Source organism: Silene latifolia, chromosome 7 (assembly GCF_048544455.1).
Source record: "Silene latifolia isolate original U9 population chromosome 7, ASM4854445v1, whole genome shotgun sequence".
In the NCBI taxonomy this organism is placed as follows: domain Eukaryota; kingdom Viridiplantae; phylum Streptophyta; class Magnoliopsida; order Caryophyllales; family Caryophyllaceae; genus Silene; species Silene latifolia.
The window spans coordinates 121,059,006-121,071,063 of NC_133532.1; the positions used below are offsets into that span (position 1 = coordinate 121,059,006).

The 12,058-nt window shown below is 32.1% G+C and overlaps 1 protein-coding gene and 1 long non-coding RNA gene across 2 annotated transcripts; both read left to right on the forward strand.

Annotated features, from left to right (window-relative positions):
- Positions 1-1,086: 1,086 nt before the first annotated feature.
- On the forward strand, positions 1,087-2,660 carry LOC141592824 (uncharacterized). Its single transcript, XM_074413667.1, has 2 exons — positions 1,087-2,264; positions 2,355-2,660. The coding sequence occupies exons 1-2, from the start codon at positions 2,000-2,002 to the stop codon at positions 2,561-2,563; spliced, it is 474 nt and encodes a 157-aa protein (XP_074269768.1). The 5' UTR covers positions 1,087-1,999; the 3' UTR covers positions 2,564-2,660.
- Positions 2,661-5,904: 3,244 nt separating this feature from the next.
- Positions 5,905-6,806, forward strand: LOC141592827 (uncharacterized). The gene is made up of 3 exons (XR_012521224.1): positions 5,905-6,026; positions 6,258-6,497; positions 6,576-6,806. It is a non-coding gene; the product is annotated as an uncharacterized LOC141592827 (long non-coding RNA).
- Positions 6,807-12,058: the final 5,252 nt, after the last annotated feature.

Sequence of the window (12,058 nt, forward strand, 5' to 3'; positions counted from 1 at the left end):
TACTACATGCCTACACCGAAACAACCACCACCCCAAGTCAAAACCAAGAATAACATTTGGCGACTCGAAAGTAAAATGTACTTCATTTTTGGCGACTCTTTATGTCGTATGGGTAATAATAATGCCCTAATTAAAAGAGTAGCTAAAGCAAATTGCCCAATCACCTTACGGGGTTGATTTTCCTAGAGGTCTAATAATTTCGACCGAATTATTAAATGAACACCCTTACATAACTACATCTACTTTCAAACGATATATATAAAACCGTCACAATCTCTTGTAGAAACGGTGGTATTACTTTTCGTAGTTATGTAGACGTAAAATTGAGTGGGCATCATTCACGTACGAGACTATAAAATGCCGTAAATTATTGAAGAATTCATATACACATTTTCACATATATTTAAATTGCACGTTTTTATTCAACCCATTTTCTAATATTGGTCTATATTTTGTGTCTTCGTGAAACTAATTAATGAGAGATAAATTTGTTAAATAAATTGTTAGTTGTTACAATATTAAAAAAATAAAATAAAGGGTTAATACTAGCTCAATGTTTCATGGTCAACATTATTAAAGATATACAAATAGTTGTTTTCATTTCAAAATTAAAAAAAATTGATGTACATTAAGTAAACTATTACTCCTTTCGTCTCGGTTATTTATTTACTTTTGTTTTTGACACAAAAATCGAGGAGAGAAGAGGAAACCATTTGTGATTGTGGTCAATGTATGATACATGGATAATACTGCAATTGAATAATCAAATTACTCATAAAAAACTTCCATAATATTAAAAAGTAAACAAATGAATGAGACACCTTATAACTTTTTTTTGTATACCATCTAATTTAGTCCGAATTCGAGCCAGATAGGACCACTAGAGCGGTAAATCTCTCCATCTTGAATTTTGATAGTGCTACATTCTGAGGGCTCAAACTCGAGATGGTTAAATTAGAACAACGCCCTATTATAAAATAGATAAATAAATAATCAGAATAGAGGGAGACGTATATAACTATTTCATATCGGAGTACACCGTAAGCACTATAAATAATCGAGTCATCAATTGTGAAACAATGTTGTTAGAATCGCGATCCGGATCGTAGGATCGTACGATCCTACGATCCAATTTATGCCCAACGTTCCGGATCGTGTGTAGGATCGGTCTTCCATAGGATCGTACTGGGATCGGTGCATAATCGTTAGGATCGGTGGGATCGAGATTTTATTGCGATCCTAACGATTATGCTATAATTGCTAGGATTTGCTACAAACCAGTGAGGATAGTCCAAGTTTAAGGCCTTATGACATTTTGGTAAGGGCCCATCATAAATATCAATAAAGAAGAAGCCCAAAATGAAATAAAACACTAAAGAAACATCCAGATTAAAAACATTTCCTATTGCACACTACAAGAAACCTTCGTAAAACCCTAAATTCCCAAAATTTAGGGATTCTTCTACTGGAATCCAATCATCAAGTTGGGTGAAGGTGCCTTTTAGCTCTAAAATTCAAGATTCAAGCCTTAAGGTACGTGATAAAGTCTAATTATCAAATTTAAACTTGATTTTTCTTCTTTTTTTATGTGAAATTTGTTTAATTTGATTTTCTTTTTGTTACACTTTTGCTTGTAGTTTTTAGGCGGTTTCACTTTGTAGTTTTAATGTGTTAGTGTGTTTCAATATTCAAACTTCAGTGACCTTGATACCATTTTGTTTATTGTATACAGACTATGCACTATGTGTTATTGTGTTAGTGTGCGTGTGCTTAAATTGATGTTTTTGTGCATGTGTCTCTATGTATAGATGAGTATACACTATGTCAAGTACAAGGTCTAGTAAAAGAAAAAATGCACTTGGTAATAGAAGTGATCCTGGATGGGAGCATGGGATAGAGGTGGATAGTGGTTCTCGAAAGGTTAGATGTAAATATTGCCAGGTTGTTCGGGCTGGTGGTATTTTTAGGTTGAAACATCACCTTTCTGGCACTCATTTCAATGTTGAGCCTTGTTTACAAGTTCCTGATGAAGTATAATCTTAAACTGAAGCGTAGACGACAGAAGAAAGCTGTAATTCAAGAATCAATTACATTAGAGGATTTACCTTCAGATGATGAGTGGATTACAGAGAGGGAGGAACCTGTTCTTCCTTCTAGTGAAACATGGTTAAATGTTATTGATAGAGCAGCAAGAAGATATGCACGAGAAGCATCGTCACACACTGAGAATGAGAACATAGATGAAGATATGAATGAAGATCAATGTACGTATGCCTCTATTTGTGCTTAAATTCATTGTTAGTTGTCTCATAGAAACATCTGATTTTGTTTTTATCAATCTTCCTTTATGCAAGATAACGAAGTTGAATATCTTGAAATAAGCGATGACGAAGTTGGAGCGACCATTGTTGGCTCAAATGAAACAAGTCATGTGCATGATGCTGGTGATCATGAGTTCGATGCTGATGATGAAGACGAAAATATCGAAACTGGCACAGGTATTAGTGTCAATGGTCCGGGAAATGAAGACGTGCAAGATGGCAGCTTTGGATATGTTGACTAATGACTAGAATTTTATGATTTTAGTGGTATTGTAATCTAATAGGAGCCTAATACACAACTTTGGCTGTTGAAATTTAAAAGCCCTTTTGTTTTTGGTACCACTGTACTTATATAACCCATGTGTTGCACGATTGACTGTTTTATATGATAACTATTGGATTTTAGGCCTTTTTTGGTGTTACTTTGAAAAATATTTGACTTAAATTCAAGAGATTTGGCCTAAGTTCACTTAATTGTGCATTAATTGTAGGATCTTACGATCCTACGATCCGATCCCACGATTCGATCCTGAGTCCCTCGATCGATCCAAAGTAGGATCTCGATCCTGACAACATTGTGTGAAATTATACAAACCAATTATAAGGTTGTAAGCAAACACAAGAAATGTGGAAAACTATATCAACTTATGTCCTACTACTAGTTATAACTTGTAGGTTTGTTAATGGTGATCCAAAAGTACCATGTTTCTTCATTTTTGGCGATTCATTAGTCGACGCTGGTAATAATAATAATCTAAACACCACAGCTAAAGGAAATTACCCACCATACGGCGTTGATTTTCCGGGAGGTCTTGCAACGGGAAGATTTACCAATGGTCTTAGGCCCTGTTCTTTCTGGCTTTTTAGAGCTGAATCAATCAACTGAATCCCAGATCGAATGGAGCCGAATGGCAATCCAATCGAGCCCCAAACCAATCAACTGAATGGCCCAGATGAAATCAATCAATCAATCTGAATGGAGTGAGCTGATGAATCAATCGAATAAGTGAGCTGAATTTAATCAATCAATAAAGCGAATAAAGTGAATTGAATTGAATCGAATCGAAATAATCATATTAATATTATTAATAATAATAATATTTAATATTATTGTTATTATCAACTATAATAATAATAATATTCATAGTATAATACTATTTATATTAAAATTATTATTTTTAAGAAAAAAATTATAATATTATACTCCCTCTGTCCCGGTAATTTGTTGTCCTATTCCATTTTGGAGTGTCTCATTCAATTATTGTCCTTTCTATTTTAAGAATGAACTTGATGAACAATTTGATCATTCACACTCAATTTGGTCCGCTTGTCATTTTATAATTGGCCACTCCTCTTTCCTTGGTCTTTGTGCCAAAATCAAAAGACAACAATTGGCCAGGGATAGAGGGAGGAGTATATGAATAATCATAAATTATAATAATGAAAAAATAGTAATTTTTTACTAATAATATTCTTAATAACAATAATAAATAATAATGTCAATATTAATAATGATATTAGTAAAAATAATTGTTTCGAATAAAAACACTCAAGTAAGCGTTGCTCGAATCCGGGTCGGGTCAACGCGCTCTTCTCAGACGATGACACCTCGAACCTATGCTTGCTCTCTCCGGATGGATCTTTCACGCGTAACAAATAGGGCCTCAGAGGGTTCGCAATAGGTCCTTCTCTGATGCCTTACGGTAATGTTGGATAGTTGGGACCTTGCTTGAAGCTAAGGTTTCCGTGCCCTCTCATAGTAGCTCGAGTAGTCTTACTTCTAGAGAGAGGAAGTTGTTGGTGAGAAGTATTTTACCATTGATGGGTGAATAATGAGGTATTTATAGATTTCTATGTGTACCTTAAATGATGGCTGACAAGCATAGTTACCATATTCGCTATGAATACGCCTTATCGATTCGCGATTCGCTTATAGAAAATGTGTTATATGTATTTTCATGTCGATTGATAGAATTCGCTTTTAACAATTCGTGATTCGTAGAGTATCAAGCGAATCCGTAACCATGTTGGCAAGCGTGTTGACTTGTATGACCCGTATTGCTCTCTTTTGGGTCAAGTCGGTTGGGCGTGCCCCATCAATAATATTAATAATAAATGTTATTAATTTTAATAATAATAATACCAATAATTATAACAACAACAACAACAACAACAATACTACTACTACTAATAATAATAACAATAATAATAATAAATAATATTATTATTAACATTAATAACATTATTATTCATTTTAACAACAACAACAACAATATTATTCATTTTAATAATAATATTCATAATAATAATAATAATAAATAAATTATTAATAACATTATTATTAACACTATAATAATAATAATAATAATAATAATAATAATAATAATAATAATAATAATAATAATAATAATAATAATAATAATAATAATAATAATAATAATAATAAAGAATAATATTAAAAAAAATAGTATTATTGATAACAAAATTAATAATAACTATTAAATTTAAGATGAGTAAAAATTTAAAATGAAATTTGAACTTAATGGAGCCGAATCAAATGAATCCAATGGAGTAGTAGTTTAGTGGCGAATGAATGGAGTGAATCGAATCGAATCAATCGAATGGAGCCGAATCGAATCAACTGAATCGAAAATAATCGAATCGAAAGTGATCGAATCGAAATAAGGTGAAAATAAGCCGAAAAAAACAGGGGCCTTACTCGGTGATATTATTAGTAAGTACACTACTACGTTTTTTGTGTAAAACGGTATTATTCATGTTAAACTTAAAACGGGTTAAGTATAATAGCTGAGACAAAAGAAGCTCAACAAGGGATTAACAAGTATATACAAACAGGTTAAGTATGGTAAATAAATACTTTAAGATGAACTTGGAACAAATTTATGGTTACGCTGGCTCTGATACCATGATAGATGAATCATCTTAACCAAAACCTTAAGGTAATGGTTGAAGCCCAATTATTATAATTATTCCTATTAGATTTGAATGCCGATTGGGTTTGAAGAGTGGATAATGCGGAGTTAGGCTCTGAAAAGGTACCTGAAACCTGATAAGGTGACTGAAATTAAAAAGGTACCTGAAAAGTTAGCTAAAAATTAGAAACTGATAAGGTAGCTGATTAATTGTAAAGTGTTTGGTAAAACTTACTGAAAAGGTAACTAATTTTTTTGTAAAATGACATAAAAGAATATTAATAATTATAATAAATTAATTTAAATAAAGGGTAAATATGTAAAGTAGAACGTTTCAGCTACCTGAAACTTTAAAAAGCTACCTGAAGTAGTAGTTTTTCATTTCAGGTACCTGAAAAGTCATTTCAGGTACCTGAAATGACTTTACCAAACAGCACTAGGTAAAACAAATACCTGAAATATTAGTCAAATCAGATTGCTTGGTTAAATCAGGTACCTGAAATGTCTTGCCAAACATAGCCTTAGTATCCTTTTGGTCACGCTAGTAGCTCTGATAACATATGCGAAGACCATATTAAGTCGAACTTTAAAGTGATGATGTTTAAGGCTTAATCAAATGAAAATCAGTCGTTTAATTTCTTTCTCAGCCAGACTGTTGGGATTTGAAGGATTAATACCACCTTTTAGCATTGCGTCTGGTATCGAACTATTAAAAAGTGTCAATTATGCATCTGCTGGTGCTGGAATTCTTCCGGAAACTGATTTATCCCAGGTATATATTTTAACTATTTACCTTGTTTTAGTTTATGTGATTTGTAGTACTCTAGTGTTTTATGTTGCAGCTTATAGGTATGGTTTAGTAAGCCGTACCACTATAATGTAAAACTCTTTCTTCACAGCTGCCAAAAAAAAAAAAAAAATATTTTAACTATTTACATCATCTCACGCACTAGTACCATACTTCTAAATGTATGTCTCGAATGTTTTTAATTTATTGTCTAAGGGTGACCGGATATGGTTGGCTAAACAAGTGCAAAACCATGAAATAACAATATCGGAGCTTGAATCATTTGTTAAAGGACCAGTGAGTAACTACTTGAACAAATGCTTGTACACTGTGACTATAGGCAGCAACGATTACGTCAATAATTACTTTCTGCCTCAATCCGTATCGCCGGAGAAGGTTTTGAACCCTGATCAATTTGCCACTGCTCTTGTAGCCGAATACGAACCACTACTCAAGGTGCTTTCTATATTCCTCTTGCTCTCGAATCGACAAGACTAAATAAATTACGGATTTATATTTTGTTAATTTTGGCAGAAACTATATAATTATGGAGCAAGGAAGACAGCAATATTTGGACTATCTAATATAGGTTGCACTCCTGCGGCAATCATAAGGAAACATAAAATTACATGCGTAGAAGAAATTAATCAAGCGGTCCAAATTTTCAATAAGAGGCTATTATCTCTCGTTATTTCTTTGAATTTACAACTTGTTGATGCAAAGTTTACGTTCATTGACGTTATGGCCATGCCTTCCTCTCTAGGTGAGTTTTCGATTACTCCGTGTTTATTTACCTTTTTATATTTTTTTTATATCATAAATATTTTAATTAAAGTTAAACAAATGATTGACATTGATAAAATATTGTTTATTTTTATTATATTTATGTTGAGTTATTTACATTTTCAGAATTCTAGTTTAACTAATACTCCTTATTCAGTATTCACCATTTTCTTCCCTATTTCCTTAAACAGATTATTCAGGTTTTCTTCCCCTTTCTTTTTTTTGGAAACTTTTACTCTTATTTTATTCATTCTTCTCTCCTATCACCAAACCCCACCCAACTCACAATTCCTTATTTATTCATTTCTCTCCCCTATCACCAAACCCCACCTAACTTACAATTTCTTATTTAATTCCTAATTATTCATTTCTCTCTCATATCACCAAACCCCACCCAACTCACAATTCATATTTTATTCCCCTCCTAAAACATTGTGCCCACAACAAAGGGGAACAAAATGGAGAATAGGAGGGAGTATAATTACAATAAATTAAATAAAATAGGTTTAAGCACAAATTGGATATTCAATCATAAGACTAGTTATAAGACTTATAACCTTTTTCTTTTGGCCTTAAGTTATGTTCTTTTCGCTTGAAAAGAGCTGAACTGAAATTAATGGAGCTGAATTGAACTGAAATAACAGTTAATTTGTGAAAAGAAGAGCAAAACTGAACTGAACTAAATGAAGCTGAATGGAACCGAACTGAATATAGCTGAACAGAACAGAAATGAACTGAAATCAAGTCTATACAACTTACTTTAGCTTAGTTCAAAAAAAATTCAATTTCAAAAGTTAGTCTAAAATAGAAAAAAGATAAAAATTGACGCATACAAGTATCCAACTATTTTATTTTATTTTTCGATTTTTAGTTTATTAGCGAGCATGGACGTACGGTACACCTCCCTCCCTACCCTTAGCTAAGAGATGTTATTTTTTGATCAATAATTGAGGAATTAGTCTCGTTTTCAAAATAAGTTAATTTTATTTGTTTTGATCAATAATATACTTTGCAGATTTCATAACGGATGCTATTTGTTGCAAACTGAAAAGTAATTATGCATGTCAACCATCAATAGGTCTTGGTATAGACGGGTGGGGCGAACAGACGGGTAAAGACCTCTAATAAAATGGGTAGGGGGGACAAGGTGGGGCACCCCCCATGTGCTTCCCACTTTATGGCAAATGGGTATTTTGTGAGAGGAAATGGTATCCGTCTATACGTATAGACGGATAATGTCCGTCTATAATGAGAATTTGTGGTCAACCATTTACACCACCATGCCCAGATAGAAATCTATATGCATACATGGATGGATTTCATCCAATTCAAGTTGTTAATCAACACATTGCTACATTTTCATTTAATTCCCCGTCTAATATGTTTGTTCATCCAGTAGATATCAATACTCTAGTGAGCTCATAATTGTGATTTTATGTTATTTAAAATTGTAATTTGTGTGAGATTTACATATATACACTTCCTATTGTAATTGAAATGCTAAAATAAGTAATAATGTATCAAAGCAAATTTTCATTCGATATTAAGAAATACGGTATATTCCGATATATTGTAAAAAAATCCATTGTGTTCTAGGTGGGTTTATGTTAAACATATGAGAGTAATTTGATATGTAATGAATGTAATACGAATTTGTATTTCTGTAAAAATAAATTACAATCTATCTAACGGGTGCTTTGCCCCCTCATTCGTACCAAAAAAAAAAAAAAAAAAAAAAAAAAAAAAATAATAATAATAATAATAATAAACGCTCACAGTACCAGTACAAGAAACAGCGTGGTCCCCAAAAACATCATCAGCAAAAACATCGGCATAACCTCGTCCGTGACACCTTTTCGACATCTGTTATAGATCTGGTATTTCTGCGGGAAAGGAGGTTGATATCGGTTTGGTTGACGGGCATGGGGGTTCTCTTCGTCTGCAGTTCTTTGCTTTATTCTTGGGACGGGCGTGATGTGTGCGTCGACTTGACGGTCTTCTCCTTTGACTCGTTTGGATGACGGATTTTGTGCGTGGCGGGTTGTTGTTGATGCTGCTCAGCGTAAGTGTGCTAAGTACGGGGATTTGTGCGCGGCAGCGGGTTATGGTTTTCTTCCCTTCTCTTTCTCATCACTTGGAGAGCTGGGTTCGGATGCTGTTGCCTTGCTCAAGCGTATCCAGAAATTCTCGGTATCTCAGGATGCGGATTTTATTTAATTTTATATCCTAATATAAATAGATTAAATATATTAAATCACACACATATATATAGAGTTTAGTGAGTATAAATTTATAAGTAGTAGATTTCTAAAAACAATTTAATAAAATTATCCTAATAAAAGTAGATTTCTTAAGAACAAAACAAATTTAATTTAATTTTATCCTAATATAAGTAGATTAAATTTATTAAATCACACGCAAATGTATAGAGTTTAGCGAGTATAAGTTTATAAGTAATTGTAACTTTAATTTCTCATTCTATCTTAAGTTGAAAATGAACTAAAATGTTATAGATATTTCATAACAGATGGGAGGCAGTTTAGTACTTTATATTCCATGAGTATTTGTGATATTGACATAGTGTTTTTTGAGTGAATTTCTTTTGTAAGAGACAGTAATATGTGGGGATAAATTGTATGATTAATAATATTGACACCACCTTTAAATTTTGAGTTTCTAAAACGTTTGTTTGACTAATACTACCACTTCACCAAATTTATGTAAGCTAATGACTAATTCATGATCTTGAATTAGGTTATAGCTCTTCAATGATAGTTATCTAGGTATGACAATCTGATTAAGATTTTTATGTTCCACATCAAATCATGCTAGAAGCGTACATGTTAAATGTACAAAGTTGAATTTATTAGTGTTTATGGCGTAGGCCGATACAACCAAAAATTCTACCGTCCTCCCAAAGGACAGTACTCCTCACACACAAACACAATCCACCCAAGTGGAATAGTATAATGGCTTGTGTGTGAGGAGTACCGTCCTCCGGCAGAACGGTAGAATTACTCTGATACAACAGGCCATACCAATAATCAAATATTAATATTGCTATTATAGAATATATTATTAAGATCAACTCAAATACAATAACAACAATATTTTTAAGATAAGGTCTACTTATACCCACCCACCATTTATAAAACATAGAACACTACCAGAATTTATGCTATGTTATTTATGAGTGAATTTTATCCCACCATTTTTAAAACATTGTGATTTAATTGAATAATATTAATTTCCTCCCTTTATAAAACTTTTGGTGTCCTACTTTCTATTTTCGGAAGGTTTAAGAGATAAATGTAATAGTGAATTAACAATACAAAAAGGGAAGTATCGCAAAAGGAGGCGGCTACAATGATCTTGTGCCACGGAGAATTAGGAGGGCCTTAATAAATTCGATTGACATGTGTCTTAGGGCGGGTTTCAAGAGTATTAGCAAGAGACCATGAAGAGCAATGAAAATGAGTAATAAAGCTACTCCAAGTCAAAAGGGTGTAACACTAAGTTAACCGAAGCAACTAAAGGAATAACGAGAAAATATGAAAGTAAATTAAGACGAGTTGAAGTGATTGGGGTTTTCAAAGTTACAAAATCTCCAAGTATCAGTTCGCTTCACTGTTGCATAAAGAAAGAGTGTGTTCAAAGATTCTCGTGTTGAAGTACTAGGAGGAATTGTTAGGTCAAGTCTGTGACAAAAAAAACTTATGTTGAAGTACTCCAAATAATGGCTTTCTTATTAAATTTGTTATTTGAAGATTGGACCTCACATGTTTAGTGACCAAAAAACCTTCTTGTTGCTTATCCCTAACAAATTAAAGTGACAATCAATGTTTAAGTTTTTTGTCCTTCGATGAAAACGGAATTTTAAATTATGTGTTCTGCTGCTTTATTATCATAGAACAAATGAATTGGCTTTGGTACATTGATCGTTATCATATGTAATAACAATATTAATGCGGCAGTAGTGAAATAACAATAATTACTAATAAGTAATAACGAATGAATGTAATAAAAGTAACAATACTAACAACAAAAGAAAGTATATATATGAACAATTAACTAACCAATCGATTTAACTAAAATATTAATAACAAGAGTAGTGAATTTGTCTAATAATTTATTTCATCGTAATTTTAAGATATGTCATAGCAAAATATATTAATGATAAATTTATGAGTTATGTAACTTTGAAATAGTTTTATTTAATTAATTAAAAATAAGTTTTAATGCTAAATAAATTTATAAAGATAGCACGATTAGCGGGACCGGGCACCTATTTTAGTTGACACAAAGAAAATTTCCGAATATTTTTTTTGTGATCCAGTTTTGGGCCAATGCTCCCGTGGAATAAACCAGGAATAGGATCGGAAAGTACAAACAAACTAATATTCGTAAAAGATACTAGTATAGAAACCCGTGCTACAGCACGGCAATTTTATAGGGGTAATTCTAGAGATTTGGAGTATTTATATTAATTTTATAAATTGAATATAGGTTTAATTTAATGTACATGTACTTTTATATAAAAATTAATATTATATGAAGGCAATTACAGCCATTGTAAAGCAGCTTAATTACCATTGCCAACATCCATCGAGGCAAAAGCCCAAAACACGAAGGCCATTTAGCATTATCTGCACTTTTACTAAATAGAACCGGTGTAGCAGCACGATTACTGAATATTGTAATGCATATAGAATCATGTGTTATATTCTAAACTTAGATATAAGGTAAGGCAAAAGTTCCAGATAAAAGAGTATGAATTATTGTTACAGAAAACTGATAAGAGGCAGAATAACAATTAACCAATCACAATTGGTTTGGTGCAGGAAGATGTAATTCGTAATTCGGACTTCAATCTCTGTACAATATCATTTGCAAATCTCAGTGCAATATCATTTGCAATTTGAGAGATAATCTCATTACAATATTGTGTATTGGGTATATAAATTGCGGAATAATGGTGGTAGAATATTTTTAAATATTGTATAGTGTTTATAAACTGCCATTTTATTTTATTGTTCTTCATTTTTGTGATTTTCTTTGTATATATTTATTATTGTTCAAAATAGATTGAAGATTGATAGCAATTATTTGACATCAATATTATTGTATAGGATTTCTATTATTGTATAGGATTTCGTAGAAGGAAAATTCCATATATGGGGTATAGTGATTGATGGCTATATTATTGTTTAGAATATTCTAGAAGAAATATCCCA